Genomic DNA, 17,844 nt, shown 5'->3' on the forward strand with positions numbered 1-17,844 from the left:
CCTTCATTTATATTCTAAATGTAGCATCTGGTGATCCAATGTTGTGTCTGATTTCAAGAAGGTGATACTCTATTTCTCACATTGAGCAATCACTATCACAGGAATATTAGATCTTTTAGGCATTCTTAAAATGGTACCCATTTGCATTGGGTAAATCTGGACCGGCTATTCACTGACTTAGAGATAAGAACCAATTTGTACTTTCAAGATTTAATTGAGTTTGTACCATGGGTCCCCGAAAATAAGGCAGGGTCTTATTTGCTTTTGTTCCACCAAAATAAGCGATTGGCCGTATTTTCGGGGAGGGCGTATTTTCAGGAGAGGGGCTTATTTTAGCGCATGAGCTCAAAAGCCCGATTGGGCTTATTATCGGGGGAGGTCTTATTTTCAGGGAAACAGAGTATGAATATATGAACACATCTAAAGCTATGAAACTGTTTTTGTCAATCTACACAATAATGGACAAATCCAATTTCAATAAACTCTTCCCCAGATATTTTTCTCATTTTTGAAAGCCTCCAATACCTGCTCCATGAAACAACATTCCCCCAGAAACATTTGTTCGGCCCCTCACCCTAACTTTGTTCAAAGGGTGCTTAAAATTTGCTGTTCCCCAAACTTTGGGCTTGAGTAGATGTGGCATCTCATGTGTTATATTGTTCATTTTGAATTTGTGGGGATATTTTTCCTGGATGCCTGTTTTTCTTTTGAATTTGTTTGGAGGTCCTAGCGGGAAACCACAGCTATTGTATATACCCTTGACTGGAGATTGGTACATTTATTCTATCTGGAATGGTTGTCCTCTTCCATCAAACGGGCCATTTGAGGAAGGATGCACATAGAGCCATGAGGGAGGAAGGGGATTCCCACCAGGTCAACTGAATCAACTCTGGCACTCAGTGGGAAGATAGATGTCACAGATAGATTGCCCTCACATCCTTGTTCATTTTAATATGATTTAATGTGGTATTCTGCCCAGTCTAAATAGGGTTACGTGCAGTGATGGGTTTCCATTTCTTTTACTACTGATTTGCTCGCATGCATATGCGCAGAAGCGTCCGGGCGGGTGGGCAGAGGCTCCCGCCGCTACCACTACCAGTTCGCCTGTTCCAGGCCGAACCGGGAGCAACCCATCTCTGGTTAAGTGGCTTATAAATTTAATAAATTTTAAAAAATTATCTATCCAAAACTACAATATGTCTACACTCGAATAATAAATTTAAAAGGGAATACTGCCTTTAGGTTTCTTTATTAATTCTTATAGATACACAAGAATACATATCAGGAATGTAGAAAAAAAAATATGATAGCATTTGTTATCAAGAAAAGCTAGGAAACAAAAAAAAATCTTCTCAGAATAGATACTGTATTTCTGAAGAGTGCAAGTCAGTGTTTTGTTCTTCAGCAGTTGATGGAAGACATTAAGTCATGGTTCTCTTTACAACAGACGTTTCAATGGTATGACTTATTATCAGATATGGAAGTTTCATTTTGCCTGCAAAGAGACAGAACAAAAAGGATTGAACATTTAACATGGGTTTCCTCAGTGACCTTTTCTAGGTGAGAATGAGGATTTTGTTCCTTCTTCTTTGTTATCGTACTTACATATCTCAAAAGCCCAGCCTTAGTTAGAGATTTAAAAAACTGTATGAAAATACTTAACACTGATTTTCAAAATTATGATATTTTCCTTTTCCATATAATAGTCTCAGAATCTTTGTCTTAATGAATTAAAAGGAAAATTATTATGCTGCTCTTACGTTAGTAAATTGTATTTTCTTGAGTTGTAAGCCACTGAAAAGCTATTCCTCTATTTATTTAAAGTTTTTAAAAATGCCTTCAAGACCATCTTGACTCCTGGTGGCCACAGGACTTCATAAATAACCCTAACCCTTCACACCACCACCAAAGAGAGAAGGTTATTATCTGGAGAATCACATTTTCTGCTCCACCATTAGCCAGCACCTTTCCTTATCCATGCAGAACAATACAGATAGATCTCAACTTACAACCATTTCTTTCTTCTTGTGCCATATCCGTCATCGGACGTTGGTGATCCTATTTTTTTTAAATATATTTTTATTATTTTTACATTTAAAACAATGCAATACCGCGGAGTCGGAGTGACCATATATTCACATTATGTACAGCTAGTTTCAACCATTAACAATTAATCTACTTAATACATTGTCTATCCTTCTGTCCAATCACAATATATACATTTGTTCCAGTCTTGTCATCTTGTCTTATACCAATCATAAAATCTGTTCCATACTTCAAAATATTCTGATTCCCCTTTATTTTTAAGTTCAAGAGTGAGCCTATCTGCTTCTGCACAGGCCAACACTTTTCTGATTATATCAAGCTCTGATGGTGTATTTTCAGTTCCTCAGATTTGGAAGCCATGATGTTCTTCTTTTGCCTGTACCTCGTTTGCCTTCAAACTTTCCTTGGAGGATTAAGTGAAGTATTCCGTATTTTTTCTGGTTGTCGCATCACATGTCTAAAATATTCTAACTTTCATTTTTTCATGGTTTTCATGATTTCAAGAGTGAGCCTATCTGCTTCTGCACAGGCCAACACTTTTCTGATTATATCAAGCTCTGATGGTGTATTTTCTTTTTTCCAATGCTGTGCATAGGTTATGCGCGCTGCAGTTAGTATATGTATAATTAGATAAAGTGTATCTTTCTTAAACCTTTCCAATATTTTTTTGCCTCATTGCACGTCCACCACATATGATAGAAAGTGCCTAGTGTTTTTTTACACTTCCAACAGTTTGGGGCCAGATTTTTGAACATTTTGGAAAGCCGTGCTGGGGGGAGATGCCAGTTGGTGATCCTATTTTTATCAACAGCGGAACAGCCACACGAAAAAGTGCTGTTGAGTTTTGTCCAAACCAGTTCCTCAGATTTGGAAGCCATGATGTTCTTCTTTTGCCTGGACCTCGTTTGCCTTCAAACTTTCCTTGGAGGATTAAGTGAAGTATTCCGTATTTTTTCTGGTTGTCGCATCACATGTCTAAAATATTCTAACTTTCATTTTTTCATGGTTTTCATGATTTCCCTTGGCTTTCCCAGGCGGCTTATCACCTCCTCATTTCTGATTTTGTTAACCCGTAACAACCATTTCTTTAGTGACTGTTTAAAGTTACAATGACATGGAAAACAATGACTTATGACGAGTCTTCATATTTACAATGCAGTGATTCGCTTAACAACCATGGCAAAAAAATTGTAAAATTGGGCATGACTCCAGAGGTGGGTTGCAAATCCCGTCACTACCGGTTCGCTCGTGCTTACACTCGGCTCGACACTTCTGCGCATGTGGAAAAGCGTCCGGGCGGGTCGGTGGAGCTTCCTGCCACCGCCGGTTCATCCAAACTGGGCCGAACCAGGAGCAACCCACCTGTGCATGACTCCCTTAACAACTGGCTGCTTAAAAATAGAAATTCTGGTCTCAATTGTGAACATACACAGAGAACCACCGGTAGAGATGACATTTGTGTGGTTGAAGAAAATGGGAGCATTGGGAAAGAAGTGAGGCAAATGGAAGCTCCCTCACAGAATAAACTGTCTTGAGATGGTCTTAGCTACATCAATAAACAAAGAAGCAGAAGGCTGCCATACTCACATTTTGGAGTTCTGTTGCTCAGATGTACAAAAAAGGTCTTCTCTGTCTCTTGCAGATTTAAAGATGGCACTTCTCACTCGAATCATAACTGGATTATTTAATGTAACGTTGTATGTTCTCTTCAAGACAGTATCTCTTAAAAGTGGACTGAGCTGTGGAAAATTTAAAAACAAACATGCATCGTGATAGGAATATGAGAAAGTTTTTTGGAGAAAAACATTATTTGTAAAAGAAAGTTAACCTTATATATGGAAGTCTTCTAACAATCTTCTAGAATGCAGGAAAAATAGAATCATTTTTAAATTAATAATTTGTTTGACAATAAGATACAGTAACATTAGTGAAAACATAAAATTATTGTGAGACTAAACCTCTTGAGAGTTAATTGGTATATACCCATAACAACAACTCAGTTATTTATTTATTTGCATCAAAACATTATTATTAGAACCCTGTAGGCTTCTAGTAAGCACTGTTCCAAAGAAATGTGAATTTATATGAACTATTCAGCTTCATATTTTTAATGAATCAGCAGCAAAATAATTTAAGCATAATGAAAATAAGTAGCCAAAGTACCACTTCATATATATTTTTCTTGCAAGGATATAATATTTGTAAACAGAGTATGTCCTCATAAACATAATAAAAGGATTGATTTTATAATAAGTATACATTTTTGACAAAAGAATGTTGGTTGCCGATCATCTCAGACTTCAACAGATAATTAGAACTGCAGAAAAAACAATTGCTACCAACCTGCCTGTTAAGTTGGCACAAAAGGCGAGCAGAGTCGTGAGGAGAATTAACAAGGCTTTATTGAATACAACAATCCTAACGTATTTACAGGAGAGAAGCAAGCAGGGTTCGTCTGACAGCTATTTATATGAAGCTGTCAGACGAACCAGCCAATCCACAAGCCGGAGTTTCCCCGCTCTCAGCCAGGTCGCGTCTTAGCCAATCAGACGCGACCTGGCTGTTGCTAGTGCAGATGCCGGCTGTCAGGGGGAATTCCCTGACGTCATCTGCATGGATACAATACTCCTTCCCCCCCCCCAGTGAGTGCGCATGTGTAGACGACGCACATACGTACTCACGCAAATAGGCTGGGCGGCGTCGGACCCGCCCAGAACGCCTCAGTTCGACAGGAGGCGCCGGAGGAGAAGGTGGTGCTCGTCGAAGCTCCTCCCGCAAGGGAGTGGAGCTCCGGGCGCCATCTTGGAGGCCTACCACGGAAGAAGAACTACAAGGATCAGGTAGGCAGGGCCGAGGGGGCGCGGCCGAAGGCGGGCTTGAGCAGGGAACAACAGGGTAGGCTTGGCCTGACTCGGGGAAGGCCAACGGAAAACCGGGAGGAATCCGCCTGATGGGCGGCACACCCCCAACTATGGACGGCCGGGAGGCGGTGTCCGAGGCCGGAACGGCCCAGGGCAGCTAGACCGGGTCAACTATGACTGGTGTAAGGGCACCAGGAATCGATGTGTTGGTGGGCTCAGGTGAAGCGATGTCGACGGTCGACCTTGCAGGGTTGTTGTCGCTGTTGAACGGCAGGCGGCGCCTCAATTGATCCAGGTGCCGCCGCCATTCGGTCCCATCATGTAGCTGGACCCTGTAAGAACAGGGGCCGGTTATGGCGGTGATGGTGGCAGGCACCCACCTAACCGCCCCTGAGAAAGCCTGAGCCCACACGGAATCGCCCACTGCGAAGGAACGGGGAGGGGGCCCCAGGTTGCCAGGCTGTTCATTTGAATAGAGCGGGTGCAACCTATCCAAAGTGGTCCGCAGGCGCCGGCCCATCAGCAGCTCGGCTGGAGACTTCCCGGACAGGGGGCAAGGAGTGGCATGCTGTATCAAAAGGTAAGCAGCCACCCTTGATGGCCAGTCTGCCCCATCCATCCTGCTTAACGCCTCCTTGGCCGAGCGGACCGCCCGTTCCGCCCGGCCATTACTAGCTGGATGGTATGGGGTGACCGGGGCATGGCGGATGCCCTGAGAGGCCAGGAACAACTGGAAAACGGTGGATGCAAATTGAGGCCCGTTATCAGAGACAATGACGTCCGGCAAGCCATGGGTGGCGAAAAGCCTAGTCAGTTCTCTGATCGTGGCCTCGGCTGTGGTGGATCTCATGAGAATGAGCTCCACCCAGCGCGAATATGCGTCCACCACCACCATGAAGACCTGGCCTCTGAAGGGGCCCGCGAAATCCACGTGAAGGCGGGACCAAGGCCCACGAGGCAATTCCCATTCCCGCGGAGCGGCTGCCGGTGGCGCCGGTCAGGAAAGTTGGCAGGGGGGGCAGCTAGGAACTCTGTCCACCTAGTCATGCGAGGTGACAGGATGGGAGGGGTCGGCTTGTTACCAGCCAAAAGCCCAAGGAGTAGCTTATGGTCGGTGAACAAAGTAAAGTGCCGACCATAGAGGTAATCGTGAAACCTCTTAATCCCTGACACTGCAGCCAGAGCCTCCTTGTCAATCTGGCTATAGTTGCGTTCCGCAGAAGTCAGTGTCCGGGAATAAAAGGCAATGGGGGCCTCCGAGCCATTGGGCAGCACATGGCTCAGGACCGCCCCCAAACCCACGGGGGAGGCGTCACAAGCAAGAGTCAAAGGCATCTTGTCCGAATATTGGACGAGGACTGCCTCTGACGTCAGCATGTCTTTGACAGCCGCGAACGCATGCGCTTCGCGGCTGCCCCAGCGCCAGGCTGCCGATCGGTCGAGCAACCGATGCAGCGGCTCGGCTAGTGACGCCTTATGCGGCAAAAATGGCGCGTAAAAGTTAAGCAAGCCAAGGAACGCCTGCAGCTCCGTCTTGGAGGCAGGCGTGGGGGCGTTCCTGATGGCTGCTACCTTGGAAGGGGTGGGGTGAATTCCCTGGGCATCAATGGTGAAGCCCAGGAAATCCACCCGCGGCACAGCAAACGAGCATTTGCTGCGTTTCAATTTTAATCCCGTGCCCCTGAAACGCTCGAGGACCTTCACCAGTACTTCGATGAGGCCCGATCGGCTGCTAGCGGCGATCAGGACGTCATCAAAATACGGAACCACACCAGGGAGCCCATGGAGCAAACGCTCCATAAGGCTCTGGAAGATCCCCGGGGCTACGGAAACGCCGAATTGCAAGCGCCGGCAACGGAAAGCTCCATGGTGGGTGACGATGGTCTGCACGGCCGCCGCCTCGTCATCCACCGGGAGCTGCTGGTAGGCCTGCGCCATATCCAGTTTCGCAAAAATGCAGCCTTGTCCCAAAGAGTGGAGCAAGTGCTGCACTACCGGAACTAGATAGGGGTTCGCCTGGAGGGCAAGGTTAATGGTGGATTTAAAGTCAGCGCAGAGGCGAATGGAACCATCCGCCTTAACTGGGATGACCAAAGGGGTCTCCCACTTGGAGTAATCCACAGGCTCCAAGACTCCCTGCACGACGAGCTTGTCCAGCTCCGCATCAACCTTTGCCCTTAAGGCAAAAGGCACCCTACGGGCCTTCAGCCTAATGGGGGCAACCTGGGGATCTAGATTCAAGGAAATGGGAGTTCCCTTATATGCCCCCAGCTGCCCATCAAACACATCAGAGAACCTTGCAAGTACATCGGCCACGTCAGGAGGCGTGGCCATCACTTGCCTTACCCCGTGCACTGACAGGCCTAGTGCCGGGAACCAGTCAAGGCCCAGGAGGGCTGGCAAAGGCTTTTCTACTACCAAAAGGGGAGGGCATCCCGAAAAGTCCCCATACTCCACCCGCACCAGGTGACAACCCAGGGTAGGAATCAGAGTCCCCTGGTAGTCCCGTAGGGTTGCGTCTGGGGAGGAGAGCTGGGTCTTGGAGATGCCTGGAGTGATCGGGAAGACCCCGAGTCCACCTCCATGGTGCAGGGGGAGCCTTCAATGAGGAGTGACGCTTTGATGCGCTCCGCACCTGCACCAGTGTGGAAGGCCAACTCTGCGGGGCTGGCGTGTTGATCAGCGTCCACGGCGTAGCAGCCTCTGCGCGAAGGCTGCTGCTGCTGCTGCTGCTGCTGTCGTCCAGAACGGCTCCCGGGTCGCGGCTTGGCGGCGGCTGCGGTCGAGACGTCATCTGGGCGCTGAGGCAAGGGAAACTGCGCTCTGCAGACCTGGGCTAAATGTCCTTTCTTAAGGCAGCGGCGGCATACCGCAGCCTTAAAGGGGCAACCAGAGCGGTCATGGTTGCCTCCACAGCCCAGGCAAGCGGTCACGGCTTCTCGGGCTCGCTGAGGGGCGCGTCTTCTTGAGGACTGGCCTATACGAGCCACCGCTCCCTCCTCAGGGTAGTCAATTGGCAGAGGGACCAACTCGTCCACCAGGCAAGTGCGGCCTGGCGGAGGCGGCAGGTTGAACATCTCCGACATGGACTCGTCGGAGAGTTCGGCCGCCCTTGCCTGTTCAATGGCCCCAGTGAGCGTGATGTCCGCTTGGGACAGAAGCCGCCGGCGTAGGCGCAAGTCTTTGATGCCGCTGACAAACTGCTCTGTGAGGTTGCGGTCCAGATCGGCGAACTCGCACCTCATCGCCGCTGTGCGAAGCGACTGGAGGAACTGGCTCACAGATTCCTCCGGCTTCTGCACGCAGCGTCTGAAAGCGTAATGCCTCGCCACCCAGGATGGGGTAGGGGCATAGTGGCGCTGTAGATGCTCCGTTAAGGTGGCCCAGTCCAGTGAGTGGACTGGCTGAGGAGCTGCTAGTGAGCGAGCGGCGCTGAACATCGGCGTGCCGCAACAGCTCAGAAAGAAGCTACACTTCTCGTCGTCCGGCACATCGCATCAGCCGTTGGTGATCAGGTAGCACTCGAAACACTCCAGGAACGCTTCCCAGGTCTCGCCGTCGCAGCCGAAGGGGACAAAAGTTGGCATCGCCGACATGGTCTCCTCAGAGTTCAAAAGCTAGGCAGGAACGGAAAACAGGTCGCCAGGACAATTGTGCCGAGGTGGAACGTTCGGTGGGTTAGCGGCAGCCAGATCCCACCTTCGTCGCCAGTGTTAGGATGGCAAAAAAGGCGAGCAGAGTCGTGAGGAGAATTAACAAGGCTTTATTGAATACAACAATCCTAACGTATTTACAGGAGAGAAGCAAGCAGGGTTCGTCTGACAGCTATTTATATGAAGCTGTCAGACGAACCAGCCAATCCACAAGCCGGAGTTTCCCCGCTCTCAGCCAGGTCGCGTCTTAGCCAATCAGACGCGACCTGGCTGTTGCTAGTGCAGATGCCGGCTGTCAGGGGGAATTCCCTGACGTCATCTGCATGGATACAATACTGCCTTCTATTGAGGACCTGTATAGTGCATGAATCAAAAAGAGGGCTGTAAAAATATGTACAGACCCCTCACATCCTGGACATAAATTGTTTCAAGTTCTGCCCACAAAACGACGCTATAGGGCAGCAATGGTGAACCTTTTTTGGCTCGTGTGCCATAAGTGGGGGGAGCGCAGGGGGCTCATGTGCAGGCATGCTGCACTTATAATCCAATGCACGACCCCCCAGTGCGCATGCACGCACTACAGGCGCGACCCCCCATTTTTACAAGCTTTTTTCGCCCTCCTCAGGCTCCTATAAAACAGCCTCCCCGCCCCTCCCAACGCCCTCCAGAGGCATTCAGGAGGCTTCAGTGACTTCCTGTTTGCTCGGAGGGTCGTTTTGAGCGCTCTGAAGGCTTCAGCGACTGTCCAGAGGCTTCCCAGATGCCTTTGGAGCGCTCAAAACGACCCTCCGAGCAAACCCGAAGTGACTTCCGGTTTGCTCGGAGGGTCGTTTTGAGCGCTCCGAAGGCTTCAGGGACCGTCCGGAGGCCTCCCAGACGCCTCCTCCGAGCAAACCAGAAGTCACTTCCGGTTTGCTCAGAGGGTCGTTTTAAGCATTCCGAAGGCTTCATGGAAGCCTCCGGATGGTCCCTGAAGCCTTTGGAGCGCTCAAAACGACCCTCCAAGCAAACCGGAAGTCACTTCGGGTTTGCTCGGAGGGTCGTTTTGAGCGCTCCAAAGGCATCTGGGAAGCCTTTGGAGCGCTCAAAATGACCCTCCGAGCAAACCGGAAGTCCGTTCCCGAACTTCCGGTTTGCCCATAGGGGCGTTTTTTTATGCTCCGGAGGCTTCACGGAAGCTCATGAAGCCTCCGGAGGGCCTCCGGGGGGGGCGGGGAGGCTGTTTTCGCCCTTCCCAGACTCTTATAAAGCCTGGGGAGGGTGAAAAATGGCTTTTTGCGTGCCCTGACAAATGGCCATAGGTTCGCCATCACTGCTATAGGGCACTGTACACCAGAATAACACAACATAAGGACAGTTTTTCCCCAAATACCATCACTCTCCACAACACTGTCAAATTATCTACTAAGACTGTATTACTATTATTCTTCTCTTCCTTCCTAATACCTATCGCTTCCTACTTATGACTATAACTATGTTGCTTGTTTCTTTACAATTTATATTGTTTTATTTTTTTCTAGTATGATTTGCTTATGAATATCACTAAGTGTTGTATCTTATGATTCTTGATGAATGTACTCAATTTTATATTTACTTTATGTACACTGAGAGTATATGTGCTTCTCTGAAGAACAGAGCATAGGTGCAAAAACAATTGCCTTGATGTTACACATAATCCAAATGTTAGACAGAAATGCCCTGAATAACGGTCCATATCCGTGTAAAAGCAATGGCAGCTGCTCTCCTCTAAAAGTGAGTAAAACGTGGGATAAAATCTGTTGTCGAATATGCACACAACAAAATCATACAGAGCCAGTCAGCAAAAAAATTGTGCATTAGAAAAATCAACAATGAATCAAAGATCCCCAAAATTAGTGTTTTACCTAAATTAGAGAGTGAGGCCTATAGCTATACATTCAGAGTGAAAAACTGGCTTAGAATTGCAAATTGGAACAAAAAACTATAAATAAGGAGAAAAATGCAAAGGAATTTCATTAGCTTATTTCCAGTAACCATTATTATTGTTGTCTCAGTTATTCCTAGCTATAGGACATTCAAGGTGGCCAACAATAAATACAATTTGAAACTTAATAAAAAATCTGTTTATGGGGGTAAAAAACAACTTTAGGATAGATCAAATATATTTTTATTCTGTTCACTTGACTGAAGGTACATAGGATACAGCATTAATACTTTTGTTAATAGTACTGTAGCAGTTGCTACCTATTTGCTTTTATGAAATTTCTTCAAGAATAATCAGAAGATTACAATTGTTTGAGGGGAATCATAGGATAGTCCAAGAGAGGAAAAAATATTTTTTCAAGCTACTGAATGAGGATCACTAGCATCTAGAGCAGGGATACCAAACTCAAGGCCCGGGGTGCTTAGTTCTGGCGTGCGGGGTGCTTAGTTCTAGCCCATGGGACTGCCCTGGAAACAGTGAAGGATCAGCCCACAGTGCCTCTGCCAGCGAAAACAGGCTCCCAATCTCTTTTTTCAGCTGGGACGGCCTCAGAAGGTGGGATTCAGCTGGTTCGGACTGGTTCAGGCGAACCGGTTGTTATGATTTTGCGCAGTTCGGAGAACCGGTAAAATCGACTACTGGCTGTCCTATAAATAAAAGATTCAAACTTCCTCCAAAGTCTCACTTTTGACTCAAGTTTAAGTTCCAGTAGCTTTCAAATTTATTTTGAAGGGAACCAGCCCTTGGGTTTCACGCTTGCCATAACTTATTAGAAGTAATTATTGATTAAAGCAGAAACATTTTGCATACCAGTTTATACAAAAGCACATTAAAAAGTTCGGTGAAACCTTGAATTGCCCTCATGAGCTAAATCACTGCACCCACCCAAATATTTAAATTGTTTGCTATATGATGCTATATGATTTAGTCATTATTTTGTGGAGGTTTGATGCTAATATGCAAACAAAAAAAAAGAACATATTGGCCTTCAGCTTTAAATAGAATATATTTGAGAACCAGCATTCCCAAATTAATGAGTTCATACAAAACATCATCTCGTGAAACAGTAGTGGTCCTGAAATTTACTTTTTCATACGCACACAAACTCTCTTTAGATAAAGGTTATTAGTTAATTATAAGCTTACTGCGGCATAATGGTAACACATACAATGGATTCTGCAGCGACACCAAGATCCTTTTGTCAGTACAATAGTCTACATTCCTATTAAATTGCAGCCAATCAAAAAGCAGTTCATAAAAATTCAAAAGGATGCAAGATGTAGCCTTTCTGAGACTGTAGCCTTCGGCTATGCAATTCTGCTAGCTGCAAAAAGATAACATGGTTTTGGTATTTAAATTTAATATTGTTTAATTTTTTTTCATTGAGCATTATTTAAAATAGAAGGCAAAAAAAGTGCATACATATTAATGGGTTTTTTTTGGCCATGCTCTACTTCATTCTCCTACATATACATAAATCTATTCTTCTACTACTATACAAATATCCACAGGGTCTGGTTTGGTTTTTGGGAGGTGAACATAAGACTGAATTGGCCTTCAAAAATCAAATTATCTCCAGCCCTCCCCACCAGACCTATTACTTTGTCCCAATGCTTCATCAGCTTTATGAAATCAAATATACTGCCTTGGATAAATATCTATTATTCATATTTGCAACCATACTGGTAATTGCAGAAATAGGCTCTTAAGGTCTCTCAAACATAGGTTGGTGATATCTTCTTATTATTGGGAAGACAAACTGTTCAATTTGACTTGAAGAAGAATGCAGATGGAAGCTGAGTATATTGGTTCAGTCAGGAGCCTCATTCATACCCCTTCTGTCATGTGAACAATTAAAATAAGACTTTACATATTTGTTCATCCTCAGAGTTTAATTACCAGCAATTGAGGACATGATGAAAAGGCTGGGTAATAACTATCTCAATAAATAAACAAATGAATGGCACTTGGATTGTGCACACACCCTGCACAATTATATAAGAAAAAATCTGACATTTCAAAAACATTTTGATCCCTTCTGAGCGCACTCTCTGTTTCATCTGTTGCAATGTGTCTGTGTAGGAAGGACACGCAGGCTTTTGCTTTCTTGAAATGCCACTTTCTTTATATGTTGAACTTGATTACAGATATCCTAGGGAGCTATACATTCTGCAACAGAAATTGCATGGTGCTTTTTGTCCCTTTCTTTCATCATAGGACAGACTGGCTAGGACAGTGATGGCTAACCTTTTTTCTAAAGGTGTGCCAAAACCAGCCACTTGGTGGTTCTGTATTTCCCTATAGCATGTGCACACATGCTCGCCCACCTGTGCATGCGTGCACGACACCCCCTCCCTGCATGTGTGTGCAACACCCCCTGTGCGAAAAACGACCCAACGGCCCAACCACAAATTTGAGAAGGCTGAGGGCTGCCATGCCGGAAAATATGGCTCCGCGTGCCACCTGTGGTATGCATGCCATAGGTTCGCCATCACGGGGCTAGGACAACAGAAACTGAAATGTCTGACTGTGCAATACCTCCTTCTCCTCCTCCTTATATTTCAGTGAATTGGGGGACGTGTCTGTTTGAACCTCTTCTCCATGTTACTGAATGTTTCGGTCTTTTAAAAATGTTTTACCTCGTCAAATAGAGTCTGCATATCTCTGCAAAGATCATCTTCTTTACTCTCTCCATCCATATCTAGGGTGGTATAGTGACATGGGTGTTGGATAAGGTCTGGGGAGCCCCAGTTTCAAATGTCCTCTTACCCATGAAAACTCATGGCATGTTGAGAAGGTTACTACAAAGGTAACTGCAGCTACAAAAATTCCTGGATGAGATACCTGGACCTTTTACAGCCAGGTTTCAGGCTCAGATATGGCCAGATATGGCATTTGTCTTGTTTTTAGAGTAACAGGAGCAAGATGGAGATAGAGCGTCCATTCCAACTCTTCTTGACCCCTCGACAGCTTTCATTACTGTTGACCACAGTATCCTTTTGAGTTGGCTTCAGACCTGAGGTTGGGAGTGCATAGTTTTGTGCTGGTTCACCTCCATCCTCTGATTTCTATCGGTGTTTGATAGGGAGTGAAATAGCAATAGCAATAGCACTTACACTTATATACCACTTCATAGTGCTTTTTACAGCCCTCTCTAAGCGGTTTACAGAGTCAGCATTTTGCCCCCGACAATCTGCGTCCTCATTTTACCCACCTCAGAAGGATGGAAGGCTGAGTCAACCTTGAGCCGGTGAGATTTGAACTGCAGAGCTGCAGCTAGCAGTCAGCTGAAGTAGTCTGCAGCACTGCACTCTAACCACTGCGCCACATCTGCCACCTTGGAAAATTAAGTAGTTTGAACTATTCCTTTCCATGTTGGGTGTTTTCACATCCTGGAAACACTGATCCAGACCCAGTCCTAATATACTTTCTGAATTCGCTTATCTCTTCCAGAGATTTTTCATTCAAAATCAAGTCTACAAGGTACATTCCCAACAAATTCTTCTCAGTTCTGGAAAATGGATCCCATATTGCCCAGAGTCATCATGGAACACACATCCCATGATCAAACAACCCAAATCGCTCCTGTCAGCATCCTCTCTGTAGCTGACTGTTCATTTTCAATATTGCTCTTTCTCTTCAATGACTATTCTATAACATATCTTCCAATAGGAATGAATAAATAGGCATAACTTGGCCCTCCCACTTCCTTCAGGTTTCTACCCAGAACTTTTTGGTTCCTTGCATTATTATTTTTTTAACCAAACTGCACTGCATTATTTTTAAATGTATTAAAACTTTTATAGGCCCTAGAGAAATTACAGGAAATAAGTTGAGATTCTCTCCTATTGCATGATGAGTAGGAGTGATTTGCACAGAATATTAAATGATTGCTTGATGCCTCTGTTGTAGCATACAATATAGCAATAAGCACTATATGAATTCAAAATGCAATTCATAAACCTCAACTGTTTCCTGAAATGAAATGATTGCCTGAATGCTTCTGTAGTGTTTCCATGGTCAATGACCACCTTCAGGAGCAGAGTGGAAATACTATTATTATATTACATGCATTTCAATAGGCTCAGTCCATGTATTTAGAAGCAGATAAAATAATATTCTCTCCCAAATATTATACACAACTATGGTACAATTTTACTGATCATACAGTATGTGAGCTATGTACAACATGAGAGACAATTTAAAGGTTGAATGAACTGAGCTGATAAGTATCTACAAATTGTCAGCAATTCTTGAAATGGAAAAAAAAAAACCTACATTAATTCCATCATTTATTTTTTTCTTTTATGCTTGTCATTTTATCACAGGTTACTGACTCCGGGATATAGATTCAGAAAATGACAAATTTCTTTAATAGTGAAGAAGCAATCTTTCCCAACAGCATATATAGCATCAAGAGAATAGCAGAGAAACAATTAGCACTTCTAATTTGATTTTTTCAATTATATTTTCAGCACTTTTGAAAGCAAAACCCAACTGAAAATGAAGTATAGCACTTGAAATTCTACTGTTTATGGAGCTGAGAGAATTAAAGCTGCCTCAGAGAAAGTATTAACTAAATGTATTCACACCTTAGATGGCACAGTGAACTTGGAATTATATAGTAGGGGTTTTTCTTTCTTTCTTTTTAAATTATCCTGGCTCTGCCTCTGAAATCCAAAATAAGTCCAAATTTAATTGGAAACTATATTTCAGAAGCAGAAGGATTATGAAGACTCAGACAGAGTGAATCTAGAGCTTAGAGTTCAGAACACATGCCACCCAAATATTACAATTCCAAGTAGGCCATAGAAAATAGTAAACAGTAAACATTTAAGTTAATTGCTGTCCGGCTTATATCCTCCTCTTTAATCCCATCTCATATTCCCTTATAGGGCTGTATTCATAATTGTCATGCCTGCTCCGTTGAGTTATGGCTCACATGTGGCCTGAATGGAAGAACCAAAGAACAATGAAGAAGAGAACAGCAGAGGAACAATGGAATAGCTTGCCTTCAGAAGTTTGGGATGCTCCATCACTGGAGGCTTTCAAAAAGAGACTGGACAAACATTTGTCTGAAATGGGATAGGGCAGTGATGGCTAACCCTTTTCTCATTGCGTTCCAAAAGCGTGCATGCACATGCGCGATAGCGGGTGCATGTGCCCACACCCATAATGCACACCCGCGCCCTGTTTTGGGTCTGGAAGGCCTCCTGCACCAACCTGGAAGCCAAGACATGTGCATATGCGCAGTGGAGCTGGGCTAGGGCGACAACTGTCATGACTGCAGAGAGGGCTCTGCGTACCACCTCTGGCACTCGTGCCATAGGTTTGCCATCACGTGTATAGAGGCTCCTTCTTGAGCAGGGAGCGAGACCAGAAACCTCCAAAGTCCTTTCCAACTCTTATTATTCTATGTTCTAATCAGCAACTCCATGTGTGATATTAAAATTAGGGATGATGATGATGAGATTTTTATACCACCTTTACATTTGGTCAACTCAAGGTGGTGAAGCTACCTAATTATTCTAGTCTCCTATATTCCCCAATGATTTATCAGCAGAAGGGATTGCAGTCCATTAGTACTGAGACATTTGAATGAGAGTCTACATAGTCCGGGCCTAGAGAATCAAGTGTCAACAGGATGCCTATCCTGTGGTATTACATAATGCAAAGCTCTCAAATCTGATATACATTTTCAATCTGATCGATTTCTTTCTGATAAAGATGACTGCTTATCATCTGGAAAAGAGTTAATACATTCAAGTTGAATTGATAATATTAAATTAAAGATAATACGTTACGGCTGTTATAGGTTCAACGTATTAAGAAAATGCTTTCCAATACTAGAAATTTTAAAAATTAATGGCAGCTCAATTGGTAGCTTATTAACTTTGAAATCTGTATTAAGCATTGTAGTGGCACCTCAGTACTTGACTGCTTAAAAATTTGTCAAATTTGGTACTTGACACATTTTGACGCAAAAATGTCCTGGTACTCATCATTTCTTTGGTACTTGACACACTGTGATAAGAAAATGGGGACAGTGGAGAATGGACAGGAAGGCAGCCATGCTAGGAAGGTTGTCACAAAAGGAGGAGGAAGATGGCTGCAGAGGACAGACAGGAAGTCAGCCGTGCTGGGAAAATACCTGATATAGGAAAAAGAAGTCCTTCCTAGCCGAAACAAAATATCACATGTTAAGTCTTGTGGTTTGTTTGGCACTCGTCGTTTTTAGTACTTGTTGCATCTACCGGAACCAATTAACAATGAGTACCAAATTTTCTCATATTGTGCTTTATCTTATTTCAATGCTTTAATATTACAAATGGTTTAACTCTGCTTGGTTATCCAATAAACTGAACTTAATTAATAAAAATACAGAAAACCTTATAATATTAACAACTTTGTATATCTGATTTTGTCTTGCAAAATACCAGAAAAGCATATTTGAATTTGACAAGGGATGTCTTTTTACTAGTGACATTCATTACTAATTGTCTAAGAGGGCAAAATGAAGCATGTTGTTTCTGTGGATGGCTTTCATATTAAAGCAACTATTAGCTATCGGCCAAAAGTGAGGTAACTCGTAAGTACAAAGCTTGTGAAACCATATATCAGTGAGAAAGTTTTATAGCTTTAGGGTTGCTTGCAAATCAATTCCTTGGAGTGGGGCAGCCATTAGTAGCTTTTAAGACTGCCTAGAGCTGTGTCATTCACTATTGTTTTGACACATTAATGCATTAATGGTATGCATAAGGCTGACATAACTTGTCTGAAATGCTATTATTGTAATTATTTGACATCTTTGACTGGACAGCAAAATTAAGAATGGTAACAAAGGAGTATGTAAATATTAAGACATCCTTTGAGCATTCATTTGTTACCAACAGCACACAATCAGGAAGCTTTTTAAAAATATTTGATATCAGTATGGAATATAAGAAATTCTATCAAAGGAAATAATCATGGAACAAGGGGAGAGTTGCATGAAAATGATGACATGTATACCCATCTAGTCTTTTTTCAGGAGAGAAAAGCCACAATGTAGTGAAGACTATCAGATTTTATGGTCTACTAAGTTCCTTAACAATTACAAAGCTACATTCCTGATGACCTATTATGAAAAAGTCCATTATAAATTGAAACTAATAATAAGAGTGGCAGATTTTGTATTATTTTTCACGCTATAACAGAGTTCCCCACTGGAATTTAACCTAGGATAATTATAACAAAATATAATCTTTTAAAGTATAGCAATTAAGGTTTGCCAGTGGCTATGCAATCAAATGAGTATCATTCCTACTCATGTTCCTCTTTT

The 17,844-nt window shown here is 44.0% G+C and overlaps 1 protein-coding gene across 2 annotated transcripts in view; it reads right to left on the reverse strand.

Moving 5' to 3' along the window:
- Positions 1-1,233: 1,233 nt before the first annotated feature.
- The window catches only part of STPG2 (sperm tail PG-rich repeat containing 2), a 199,041-nt gene continuing 182,430 nt past the window's right edge, over positions 1,234-17,844 (reverse strand). For both annotated transcript variants that reach the window (XM_081960213.1, XM_081960212.1), the window contains 2 exons: positions 3,634-3,785; positions 1,234-1,495 (listed from right to left, as the gene is read on the reverse strand). In XM_081960213.1, coding sequence (XP_081816339.1) covers positions 1,453-1,495; positions 3,634-3,785 — 195 coding nt within the window. In that variant the 3' untranslated portion in view covers positions 1,234-1,452. The remainder of the gene's footprint in view (positions 1,496-3,633; positions 3,786-17,844) is intronic.

Source organism: Natrix helvetica (genome assembly GCF_964273705.1).
Source record: "Natrix helvetica genome assembly, chromosome: 7".
NCBI classification, from domain to species: domain Eukaryota; kingdom Metazoa; phylum Chordata; class Lepidosauria; order Squamata; family Natricidae; genus Natrix; species Natrix helvetica.